The 13,228-nt window shown below is 52.4% G+C and overlaps 1 protein-coding gene across 5 annotated transcripts in view; it reads right to left on the bottom strand.

Annotated features, from left to right (window-relative positions):
* GRAMD2A (GRAM domain containing 2A) overlaps positions 1-13,228 on the bottom strand; it is an 80,628-nt gene that overhangs the window by 39,715 nt on the left and 27,685 nt on the right. For all 5 annotated transcript variants that reach the window (XR_002908896.3, XR_002908897.3, XR_002908898.3 and 2 more), the window contains exons 2-3: positions 5,128-5,241; positions 3,826-3,883 (exon numbers count right to left, since the gene is read on the bottom strand). Coding sequence is in view for 2 of the 5 variants with exons in the window: in XM_024213752.3 (XP_024069520.2) it covers positions 3,826-3,883; positions 5,128-5,241 (172 nt within the window). In the remaining 3 variants the exon portion in view is untranslated. The remainder of the gene's footprint in view (positions 1-3,825; positions 3,884-5,127; positions 5,242-13,228) is intronic.

Here is a 13,228-nt window from a genome sequence, read left to right as displayed (position 1 = left end):
CAGAAGAAAGCTGGCTACCCTGCAGCAGACAAAAGGCAGCTCACAGCCAGAGGATCGCTGCTGTCAGGCCACCCTGCCAGATATCCAGGATAATGAGGAAAGCACCATCAAGGAGTTAACATACTACAACATTCCAATGCTACTTTAGGGCACTTACATCAGCACTGTGCATTTCAGCAGCTTCACTAACAAACTCTAACCATTCTCCACAATGCCCAAATCTGCTATTAGGTAGAGGCTATATAGTGCTGAGTGGGTGTGCCAGGAGAGTTCCCGGCTCAGCCTCCGGCTGCCTCTAAATGTAGCTATCACAAGGTTCCTTCTGCCATGTGGTCTGGCAAGATCTCACGCCATGAAGATTCTGACCTGCAGTAGATAGCAGGGTACGCTTGCCATGAGCTTCTTTCGACTGGGACTGAGGCAAACTGCTAATTAGGGGATCTCTACTTTGGACTAGAGAGGCCATAATGCACCACTGGAGGGGACCTGACCCATTTCTGGCTACAACTTCTGTTCAAAAGCTCTGCTTATATAAGGAGTCCTTTACCTTTAGAGATGCTGGAGAAAGCTTGCATCCCATAGAACCCTGGCTTCACAAATCTCCTACCACATTACACTGTTACAAAACGACTCAACGCTGGCACCTTTCCCTCCACCTCCCTTCTTATCCCTTTACTTCTCCTCCCCAATCTACAGGAAAGGCGAACTGCAGAGCTCACCCTCACTTGCTTTCTTTACCTGCAGTGACTTAACACCCCTGCTTGCTCTCTCACAACTCCACATGCAAACCAGCTGCCTGCCCCTGTTGGCTCAGTCAGCTATTCGTATCACAGCAATGTGTCAGCTGGTATTTCTCCTCTATCAAGCAACATCTTGGTGTCAGTTACATTCACTATACACTGTGGGTTCAGACCAATAAGCAGCTTTTTAAAACTATTCTCTTTAGTATTGAGAAAGATAAGTTCAGCAAGTTATGAGGGATAGGTGGGGAGCCCCCAGGCCCATGTGTTTGACCCCCACAGTGCTATGGGGTGAGCGAGAGCAGGAATCTAGGTTAGCTTGATCTAACAACTCTGCCTCTAAAGCCATGGCTCAAAGTTTATCCACATACTGTGCCAGCGACACACCATCATGTACGTTTTCTAATGGGACAGACTTGACCAAGCAGCAGTCTGAGATGCACTCTCGCCAGATCTCATTGCCCTTTGAGCCAATACAATTATCTCAGATTTAGCGCAATTTTATCACCACTTTATTTAATCAACTGATACTATACAGGCTTAAAACGGAGCACCGGGGAGAGAGGAGTTAACACCCACAGTGCGTCTAAGCTGCAATAAAAGACCTGCGGCACGGCTGGCACAGGTCAGCTGACTCTGGTTTGTGCGGCTCCAGCTGTTGGGCTAAAAATCACAGTGGAGACGTTCAGCCTTGGGCTGGAGTCAGGGCCGGTTCTGGCTTTTTTGCCGCCCCAGGCAAAAAAGCCTCCGGCCGCCCTCCCCCCCCCCGCAGGGGGGGCGGGGAGGGAGGGTGGCCGGAGCCCCGGGGGAGGGCGGCGAGCCCCGGTGGGGGCTCGGCTCTCCCCCCAGCGGCCAGAGCGCAGGGGGCGGCCGGAACCCTGGGAGGAGGGCGGCGAGCCCCGGTGGGGGCTCGGCTCTCCCCCCGGCGGCCAGAGCGCAGGGGGCAGGGCGCCGGGGGGGAGGGCGGCCAGAGCACCGGGGGGAGGGCGGCGAGCCCGGCCGTGGCCCCGCTCTCCCCGGCAGCCGGAGCGCCGCGCCGCCCCCCTCCAGGTGCCGCCCCAAGCACAAGCTTGGTGGGCTGGTGCCTGGAGCCGGCCCTGGCTGGAGTCTGGGCTCTAAAGCCCCTCAAGCGGGGGGAGGGTCTCAAGCTCAAATGTTTACACTTCTATTTTTAGCGGCTGACCCAGGCTCAGAGTTGGTGCAGCGGGTTTTTTATTGCAGTGTAGACATACACCCAGCCATTTAACTATCACAGACCGGGCCTGGAAGAGATTAAAAGACATAAGGAGGAGCTGTGACCAACACTATGGCTTAAAACAAACTTCCTGCTCCCACTGGGATTTCCCCTACATAGGAGTGTATTGCTTCCTCTTCTTGAATATGCAGAGTTAACCTGCTTTGAGTGGCTAAAATGCTTAAAATGAGGCTGAGAGGCCAAAGGTGAACTACCTGTGGTCTCTGAGGCAATATACACAATGCTTCAATGATATCAAAGTGTCAAGGTCTCTTACGAATGTCCACCTTGCTCAATAGGAGTTCTAAGTGCTGTCCAAACGCTGCGGATGTGAATAACTCATATTCTGGAGCGGATTCCCCACCTTGAGCCACAGCACAGGTATAGGGCCTCCATTTGTTTGCATAGTGATGAAGTGCTACTGCAGGTATTTAGACTCATTAAGCCTACAGCAGAGTAGCTCGGGGCATTAGTAAAGATTTGTTTCCCCGTCCTACACAGACAACTGAATTACTGAAATGGCTCTATGTGTACACGTACACACACACACACACACCCAGTACAAGGTAAACGTATAGATCACAAACTAAATATACTGTGACTCCATGCTAACAAGTGAGCATTGTGTCAAAAAGCAGACATCACCGAGAAAGGCAGACAGCTGCATGTGAGCAGGAGACCCTATAATTACAGGGCAGGGGCTACACACAGCCCCTCTGTCCAGAGGCTTTTCCCCTCAGGAGCCAGTCACACTGCTGTTTTGATAGGGATTAGACCCCTATGTTACAGTGTGATGCATATTCCATAGCTAAGAGATGGCCAGCCTAGTGATGCTTTCCATTGTACATTCCCATTGATGCAGAAATGGGTCTCTGACTTTCCGGCTCTCGTGCTCTGTAACACTGCCAATAAACACAGACTGTGCTGCAATGAAACTGAACTGGGTGTCCGGCCGAGTGGAAGCAGATCCCGCACTCTTGGAGAGAGGTCACGTTAATGACAGGGGCTGCAGAGGAAGGTCCACCAGCTCCAGGCACAGAAACGGCTGTGGTCTCTTGGAAGTGGGCCGTGGTGCAATGGGCTATCCCGGGAACAAAGAGGGTTCTGGGATAGACAAGGCTGTCAGTGCACACAGACTAGCTCACAGTCTTGTTGTCAGGCCGTATTCTGCATGCCTTAGAGGAGCAGCCACTTGAATGACCTTCTAGGCCTCTAGTCCTTCCAGAGTAAGGTCAAAGGTTTCATTCTCTCCCTTCCCCATGTGCAGAAATTGGTAGTGGCAGGAAAAGGGACTGGCAGTGGAAATACATAGCCTCCTGGATTTGTAAAGGTGGAAGACATAAGCGGGCAGGGGGAGGGGGGATGAGAAGAGGACATACACCTGGGCCTGCTCATGCCAAGGGAAAGGATACGGCGGGTGCAGCAAAAGAAGTTGTGGAGGGAGGAGATTCCCAACTGGGGCTGAGACTATGGAATCCAGGAGGTGCAGCAGATGGCAGGGTTGGGCCTCAGAGGGGCAGCAGAACCTCTAAAGACAGCATCCCCACCGCGTAGCAGGATTGGCCCCAGACCCTGCTCCCCGTACAGTGCTCGCAGAGCAATCAGCATGCCCAGAGCAGGAGTTCTTGTCCAGTGATCAGCGCTCAGCTTAAGGCACTGCAGAGCCTTAATGCAGAGCCTTGGTGCCTTAAGCTGAGCCCACAGAGGTGCCGTTGCCCAATACTGACCCAGACTGGCAACAAGACAGTAAACACTTATCTTCACATAGCCACCAATCACATGGCAGCCATCAGCTGGGAGGCTGAAGTAACAGTTCAAATGCACCACAGGCAGCGTTTCTCCCCGACTCACCGCTTCTCTGAGACATTTCTTTATTTCTTCATCCTTCAGAGCTTCATTCAGATGCAAACTGCGAGAGAGAGAGATCCTAGTCAAGTGAAAAGCCATCTATTGGACACCCCACCCCTCTCCCCAAAGCAGATACGACAGAGGTATACAACATAATGAATGGTGCCGAGAACGCAGCCTGGGGCGGTTAATAAGAGGCCCCTTGAAATTAAAAGTGAGGAAGTACCTAAGCAATAGGAGCTTCCTACCCTCTCAGGCCCCTGGTCCCTTACGCACACAGTATAATTAACCTGTGAAACTAGCTGCTGCAGGAGACAAACAAGTAGCTCAGGGGAATAGAATTGGACATTTATATGAGTCATCTGCAGTGACGCTAGCCAGGGTAACAGATATAATTGGTGTAAATGCTTGCATTTCAGGATATACGCTGAACACTAGCTGGAGTCAGGTAGGAATCTTCCTCTCATGGTTCAGTAGTGAACAATTTAAGATGTTATGCCAGGAAGCAGGTGTAAACCATCCGGCACTGGCCACCGCCAGACAGGACACTGGAGTAGATGCACCCTCTGTGCAATGGGATATAAATTTTTATATTCACCCCACTTTGGGGGCTGCAAACTACAAGTGGCCTTGGGACCCTACCCTAGATCACAGCGAGGGACCCAGCAGCAGTTCAAGAGAATTACTTGGTATGTTTAGCATCCAACCCTTAACTGCTAATGTGGGATTCTCCTGTGAAAGGCTGGCAAGAGCTTCCTACCTGCTGGGTTTCATTTCACACTCCAGGGCCAACTGTGATTGTTGATAGAACTTGGCACACAAGGAGAAGGGCAAATATTTGGCAGGAAACACCAGGCCCAGCCTAGTTTAATAGGATTTCTCAGCCCTTCACTGATCCCCCGCAGAGCACACTGGAGTCATGCAAAAAGTGTATTTAGAAGGCCCTATTCCAGCTATGAATGTTGGGAGAAAGCTCCTTCACTGCAGCAGTCAACGCAGCCAGGCCAGACAGCCCTAAAGACTTAGGCCAGGAGCTCTGTGCTCAGCACGCTGCTGCTCTGACATGCAGGAAGGTGGCTGCGTCCCTGGGAGAGGGAGAGATCAGAAGAGGTTATGTGGTCACACTGTGGGAGGTATGCTGCACAGAGGGCCAGCACATCTCAGGGGAAGCTGTTCACAACCAGTACTTAAAATAAAACCCCACCCTGTGCATGTCAGAGAACTAATTAGCTGATCACAACCAACATGGTTCCAGACTTTAATCTGTCATCAGATCCTACAAATCCAAACCATTTCAGAGCTCACCTGCCATCCAGGGCATCCAAGCTCTTCTCCTTATGAGACGCCTCCAGTTTCTCCTGGCTGTGCATGAGCTCAGAGCTCTTCAGGGAAGCTGCTTTTTCATGCACCGGCTTTGTGCTGCAGACAGACACAATAAAACAGGAAGTTTGTTAGTTCACCAGTGACGCGGGTTGGCGGGCAGCGGCATTAGCTATGGCAGATAGGCCTCTAATTCTATAGCTTTCAAATCCCATTGGCACAGGGAGGTTTTCAGCATTTCAAACCACTTCCATTGGCAGCCGAAGTATTTTGCTCTGCTGCATGCAGCTGCTGCTGGAATTATATGCAGAAGAATTAAGGCTGCTGCCAGACCCAAGCTTTGGACTTCCTATAAGTTTGCAGCAGGCCTGTGAAATCTCTTGCCCTGTTGGCTTGCTAAAACGAATAGCAGGAGAGGGGAAAGAGCTGGAGGAAGGGAGCTGGCTGTTAGGAGAGTGTTTGAACTTGTAGAAAAGCTTATGTGGAGATGGTCTTTATAACTACAACGTGAAACAAGAGCTCCAGGCAACAGAGACCACACCAGGCACCTTTCTTTGGAGCTCAGTGGAGACTTAACTTTTGGCTCTTATTGGAGGGAAATGACCTTTGAGAAAAATGCTATGGGCCAGCTCCCCAGCTGGTGTCAATAAGCAAGCATAGTTCCACAGAAGTCAATGAAGCTACGCTGGCTCACGCCGGTTCACGCCATCTGAAGATCTAGCCTGTTTCACAGATAGCTGGGTCACTTTTACAGCTCTTTCGAGACAGCCCAGCTGCTATCCAAGCTGTCAATTCACTTGGTACCAGAGGAGAGGTTGAGATTTACCCCTCCCACCACTGCCTATTTTTTAGGTTTTTTGCATTTTATTGACACGACAGAGGGGGATGAAGCACATCTGTTTGACCAGAGAACTGAGGGACACTCTGATGCAGTAAGGAGTGGCTGTGACACATACATCTCTGCTTGAATGTAAGGTTTCCTTTGGGGATGAATTTCTCACCCAGCTGCAAGCTCCTATAAAACACCCAAACCACTAGTGATACCAGCCCCATCTACTGTTCCATGCCTCCGGTCTCAGGCCGAACGCAAAGTAAAACAAACCGCTGCCTTCCCAGACACCAGAGCATCATTTCCAGCAACACCCACCCTCTGCTGTAAGCAGCAGCTGCCTCCTGTTCAAGTTTCTTATCTGCTATAACCAGGCTTATCAAGCAGAAGTGCAAAGCATGAAGCAGTTACCAAACCAAAAGCAAACACTGTCCCAGGGCTGCCCGCAAAGGGTTATCACCTGAGGCCAGAGAGAGGACACTTCCTCTTTGTAGGGCTGGATAGTGCAGTGGAGTCTGGGTTCCTCGCTGCGACAAGGAAATCAACCAGACAGAGGCTAGAAAGGACCACACACAACAGAGGAACAGCATGGAAGCGGGTGATGAATTAAAGACACCGAGAGTGGGTCTAACAAAGTGGAGCTGGGGAGGCAGCGATTCAGGCAATGCTAAGGAAGGACCCTTCGCCAGGAGCCCTGTCAGGCAACTTAGATGTGTGTCTGCACCACAAAAATCCAGTTGTGATCATGGACGGTGGGTATAATAGGCCAGGGAAGGCTTGCGCTCTTTCTCCGAGGCCCCCACTGCCGCTGTCTGCACCTCCTCCACTCCACAAGTCCCTGCTGCTTGCCACGTCCCTCGTCCCTCGGGGAGAGTGAGGAGGGATGTGGAGAGCCAGAGGTTTGGCTGGGGGAGGGCCTTCAGGGGCCAGGGGGGCCAGTGGCTCGGAGGGGTTGGCAGCTTGGTCCGGCGCTGGTGGTGGTGGGGGGCTGGCGGTTCAGGATGGCGCTGGTGAGGGGGGGCTGACCCGGCACTTGGGGGGCCGGTGGCTTGGCTGTGAGGGTCGTCAGAGGCAGGGGGGCCAGTGGCTCGGCGTGGTGCTGGGGCCGGCAGATCAGCCTGATCATAGAATATCAGGGTTAGAAGGGACCTCAGGAGATCATCTAGTCCAACCCCCTGCTCAAAGCAGGACCAATCCCCAGACAGATTTTTGGCCCCGATCCCTAAATGGCCCCCTCAAGGATTGAGCTCACAACCCTGGGTTTAGCAGGCCAATGCTCAAACCACTGTGCTATCCCTCTGCTTGGGATGGGAGCGGTACATCGGGGGAGGTGGGTTGGCCCTGTGTGGCTGAGGCGGGTGGACCAGGGCTCCTCCAGTTGCAGGGGGGCCCCCCCCTCAGGGCATCTCCTGTTAGGGAGGTGGGAATTTGGGGTTCTGGCATGTGGGCGGGGGCCCTTGGACAGAAGGGGCGCGACCGGTGGGCTAGCCTCCCCAAAGCGGGGGTTCACCCGCTGCCTATGGTTGTGATCATTAGGTCCCCGCAGGGTTTAACCATGACTGGCCGACATGACAGCAGACTAAACTTGCCCTCATCTTCACTGATGTGGTTGGCATCGCAGCAGCTAAGACAGCCGATAATTAGGGCCCTACCAAATTCACGGCCAGGAAAAACACGTCACGGACCATAAAAATCTGGTCTCCCCCTGTGAAATCTGGTCATGTGTGTGCTTTTCCCCTACACTATACAGATTTCACAGGGGAGACCAGCGTTTCTCAAATTGGGGGTCCTGACCACAGTTGCCAACTTTCATGCGGTAAATAAGCACCCCAACTTTCACAATAAGCCAAAATTCAAGCTAATCCCATTTCAAAACAAGGCCAAAACAAGCCAATCCCTAAGAACCCCAACACTCCATGTGACTAGATCCCTCCAGCGTGCAGTCTGGGACTGTGGTGGGCCCGCTGTGCACCCCTGATTCTCTCCTCCGCTTACCCCTTGCCTCTGCTTGCCCCCCGCACTTGCCCCTGCTTGCTGGGAGCCAATCAAAATAAAAGAAGCAACAAGCAACAAACTACAAGCCAAAAACCAGCCAACAAGCAACTCACAAGCCACTTAAGCCAAAAAAAAAATCTGTGGTTTTTTTGTGGATTTGGCATGACTGGTCCTGACCCAAAAGAGGGTTGCAGGGGGATTGTAATGTTATTTTAGGGGGAGGTCGCGGTATTGCCACCCTTACTTCTGCTCTGCCTTCAGAGCTGGGCAGCCGGAGAGTGGCACCTGCTGACTGAGGGCCCAGCTCTGCAGGCAGCAGTGCAGAAGTAAGGGTGGCAATACCATACCGTGCCATCCTTACTTGTGTGCTGCAGCTGGCGGCAGGTCTGCCTTCAAAGCTGGGCTTCTGGCCAGCAGCCCCATTCTCCAGCTGCCAAGCAGCAGCACAGAAGGATAGCAGTACCGCAACGCCCCCCTCACACTACACACACAACCTTGAGACACCCCCCCGCCCCCCTAACTCCTTTTTGGGTCAGGACCCCTACAATTACAACACCATGAAATTTCAGATTTAAATAGCTGAAATCATGAAATTTATGATTTTTAAAATCCCATGACTGAAATTGACCAAAATGGAGCATGAATTTGGTAGGGCCTTACTTTAGGATGATCAGATCACTACACTAAAATATCGGGACACATTGGGGTGCCATCAGCCCCACCCACAGTCCACCCCCGCTCCTCTCAGGCTCCGCCCCCTCCCCACTCGGCCCTCCCCACCGCACCCTTCCTCATCCCCTGGCCTGCCACTGGCTTGCTGTGTCCCTCTTTACTCACCCACCCACCCACCGCTCGCCTCCCCGCTTGCCTCTTCACCCCCCCACCCACCACTCACCCTGACTTCCCCTCTGCCGAGTGGGTGCTGGCCCACCCCTCCGCCTCTTCCCGCCCCTGCACTGCCCTTGCTCCGCCCCCATTCCACCCCCCCTAAGTCCTCGCCCCTGTCCAGCCTCTTCTCCGCCTCCTCCCCTGAGCGCTAGGGTGACCAGATGAGAGGAAGAAAATATCGGGACACGGGGGGGTGGGGGTCCGCCAACGGAGAGAGAAAAAAAAAACCGAGTGCTGCCGGTGGAGCAAAAAAAACCCCAAAAAAAACAAAAAAAAAAAAACAGTGCTGCGGGACGTCTGGTCACCCTACTGAGCGCGCTGCGTCCCCACTCCTCCCCCTCCCTCCTGGAGGGGGGGAGGAGTGGGGACGCAGCGCACTGAGGGGGGGAGAAGGAGGCGAGGAGGGGAGCTTGTTTGGCTGCAATTTTTCCCCGTGGGTGCTCCAGCCCCAGAGCACCCACGGGATCAGTGCCTCCCTCCCGCTCGCCTCCTTACCTGAATATCGGGACAAATGGCGTCCCGATCATACATTGATTGAGACGCGGGACTAAGGGTTAAATATCGGGACAGTCCCGATTTTATTGGGACATCTGGTCACCCTACCTTACCTATAACATTTGGCTGCGATGGAGCTGCTCCTCCCTCTTGTGTTTGGAGGCAGCAGCACTTGCATGAAGACCCAGGAAGCACCGTCCAGCCCCAAGATCCACTTGATTTTCAAAACAGAGCAAATGCTCACTGGGGTCGAGGCTGGATTGTCGCCATGGCAGCAGGAACACCTGGCACTGTCACCCACTGAGCAAACATTAGGGCGGGGTCTGGTTCATGCCACACTCTCGGCCTAAGGGACAACGAGAGGCGGCCCATGGAAGCTCTGTCTGTACGGCAGCATCTCCAGGGCGCCAGACAAGGAGGCGGAATAAGGGCCTGATCTCTAGAAGCAGCCGAGAGATGAGAAGGCTCTGCACACACACCTGCATGTGCAACACCATCTTGCTGTCGGTAGCAGCGAGCGCTTGTATTTAACCAGAAACGCAATCCCCACGATGGGGATTTGTGAGAACTGAACCCAGGTCAGCGGAGCTCCAAGCAGGCAGCGCTTCTGCACCACCCCCAGACAGCCTCGGCAGAGCCCCACTCAATGCGCCATGCGGCCTGGGAGACCAGTTGCTGCAAGAAGTGACGCCCACACAGCCCCTCCCGTGAACTCTGATGGGCCCAGACCGATTAAGCCTGGAGGGAGTGCCAGAAAATCGTCTGTGCACCAGGCAGATCCCAGATCTGCTGCCAAGATGGGTCCCCGCCTTGTTCCTGGTCCCCACTTCCGCACCCTGCCCTGCCCTCAGGTTCCTGGCTATGATTCTGGCCCAATCCTTGGCTCTGGACTGCAGCTACAAACTCTGGCTTAATCCCTCAGGCCTGACTAACCACTGAACCCGACTAGAGCTTGCACTCTCCAGTCAAGAGGCAGAGAGAGGCGGGCGCATAGGGAGGAGTTCTAAGGAAAAGGCAATTCACAGCAGGGTGCAAATGAAGCTTGTGAGTGGCCAATATCCATGTGAAGTCTGAATCGGAGACCAGAGCTGCAGCGAGCACTGGAGAAGAGGGGTGTGACGTTGTGCAGTCTATATGGTTTTATAAAAACTTGATAATAAGTCAATATAATGTAACTGGGATAGTTTTAGAGAAAATACGGTAATAAGTGAATATAACGTAATGGGGATAGGCTTCATGCAAAAGGTCTCTTGTAAGGTATCATTACAAAGCTTATAATCTACTGAGTATGATCATCTGATTTGTATAAATGTACCACTCTTGTATCTAAAACTAGAAATATAAAATGTAACTCTGAGGGCCTATTGTAATTATGTAAAGTGTGGGCCATTAATGATGGTTTGGAATCTTGATGACTCCCATTAACCAGGACCATTGTCTGCAGATGGTTGTGTTTACCTGTTAGTCTTCCTGTATATGGGTGTGCTGGCAAGTGGGCAATGAAGTCTTGCAGTGACATGTGATCATGTCACCTGAACTGGAATCCATCTTTAACCTGGTACTTTTCCAGTGAGGGGGGGTGGAAACCCAGAGGGACAATGGGTTCCCCCCTTATGCAAAAGATATATAAAGGGGTGGAACAGAACAAAGGGGGGGATAGGAGCCATCATGAAGAATCCCCTAGCTATCACCTGAGCTGGAACAAGAGCTGTACCAGGGGAAAGAATTGTGCCCATGCCTGGAAGGTGTCCAGTCTGAGAAAAACTTACTGAAGCATCTCTGAGGGTGAGATTATCTGTATTCAGTTTGATTAGACATAGATTTGCGCATTTTATTTTATTTTGCTTGGTGACTTACTTTGTTCTGTCTGTTACTACTTGGAACCACTTAAATCCTACTGTCTGTATTTAATAAAATCACTTTTTATTTAGTAATTTACTCAGAGTATGTATTAATACCTGAGGGAGCAAACAACTGTGCATATCTCTCTCTCAGTGTTATAGAGGGCGAACAATTTGAGTTTGCCCTGCATAAGCTTTATGCAGGGTAAAACGAATTTATCTGGGTTTAGACCCCATTGGGAGTTGGGCATCTGAGTGCTAAAGACAAGCACACTCCTGTGAGCTGTTTTTAGGTAAACTTGCAGTTTTGGGACAAGTGATTCAGACCCTGGGTCTGTGTCTGGAGCCAGACGGGAGTGGCTGGCTCAGCAAGACAGGGTGCTGGAGTCTTGAGCTGGCAGGGAAAACAGAAGCAGGGGTAGTCTCTGCACATCGGGTGGCAGCTCCCAAGGGGGTTTCTGTGATCCAACCCGTCACAGGGGGGTGGGGGGGGAAGAAGCACTCCATTGTGTAGTCTGCAGAGGGCTGGAATACTGTGGTCTCATTCGGATTACTTGGCTTGGCGCGTGGGTGCAGGATGGTGTTGGTACCTGTGATATACAGGAGATCAGGTGGTCCCGTGTGCCCTTGAACTCTAGGACTGCAAGGAGGGGATGTCAGTCACCCAGGCTCCCAGGGAGCAGGAGGCAAAGGCAGAAGCATGAGAGAGAGGAGCCAACAGGAACAGCCCGGTGGGAAGGACGGGCAAAGCAGGCAGAAACCAGGAGTGAGACCCAGCTAGGGTGACCAGACAGCAACTGTGAAAAATCGGAACGGGGGTGGGGGGTAATAGGCTTCTATATAAGAAAAAGCCTCAAATATCGGGACTGTCCCTATAAAATCAGGACATCTGGTCACCCTAGACCCAGCAGGGGCAAGGCAGTGCAGTCCTGCGGAAAGGAGGGCAAGGAGTTTGCAGATAAAGCCAGCGAAAGGATTCCAGGACGGGGACAGGACATGGTCAGAGCAGCAAGAGGGGAGAGGTTATTTTAGCAGCTGACTGGGATAAGCTGAAAAGCTGAGCGTCAGGGAGGCTGGATAGGAGGTGGTTAGAGTGGCTCTAAAGACCCCCCCCCCCCAAAAAAACACACACACACAGGAAGCTAGTGGAGTGGTTTCTTTGGGAAGGAGAGAACTCACCCGAAAGGGCAAAGGGGATACTCAGCATGGCAGGATCTTAGCAGCAGAGAACTGGGAAATTCAGTAACATGTAAGCAGTGAGCAAAAGGAAACAGTGCCTGCAGGTTGCAGAGGGAAGCTCTGAACAATTCTGCTTATAGCTCTGAGTACATGGCAGCAGATTAAAGCCTGGGACTGGAAGCTGATCCAGACCTTGGTCTGCTGCGAGAGTGCTGGGCAGGAGAGAGAGGAGGAAGATAGACATCGGCTTCTGGGTGGGGCAGCAGCCCTTATTAGGGGCTATTACCTTGGCTGATTCCCAGTCTTTCCCCCTCCGATTCGACACAGCACTGAACACGCTGCAAGATTATACACTGCAGAGCCTGGATTCTTCCTTGTTTTTTGTCAAGTGGAACCTGGCCATTAGGTGCCAGCTAAGCTGGTCTCAAGGGATAAATAACCCTCTCATTCACCACCTCGCTCTTCCAAACCCCGAATTGTTGGGAGCCAGGGCAAGGTTACAACGGCCTGCATGATGCAGCTACCTGAGCTCCTGTACTGTCACAAAGGGTCCTGAGCGAGGTCTCCTCTCTGAGCAGGGATAGCCATGTTCTGGAGAGACTGGCTGCACCTCAGACGGTGCTGAGACCCCACCTACCCACCGGTCACCCAGCTGGGCAGCATGGAACAATGCAGCCAGTCATTTCGCTCAGCAGACCCTCTCACACTAGGGCACAAGAGTGGTTTGTTTGTTCAACAACATCTGTTCCTAATCTTTTCTGGGAATGTATAGGACAGGCAACCCACCCACAGATGACACAGAGGGAGTTTTCCCTTTTCTGGATAACGGGGTATTCGTCTCTCTACAGTTCAACATTTC

The sequence above is a fragment of the Terrapene carolina genome, unplaced genomic scaffold (genome assembly GCF_002925995.2).
Source record: "Terrapene carolina triunguis isolate 2854851 unplaced genomic scaffold, T_m_triunguis-2.0 Scaffold67, whole genome shotgun sequence".
Taxonomy (NCBI): Eukaryota; Metazoa; Chordata; order Testudines; family Emydidae; genus Terrapene; species Terrapene triunguis.
Note: the sequence above shows the minus strand (reverse complement) of the source record. Positions and strands in the feature narration are given on the sequence as shown.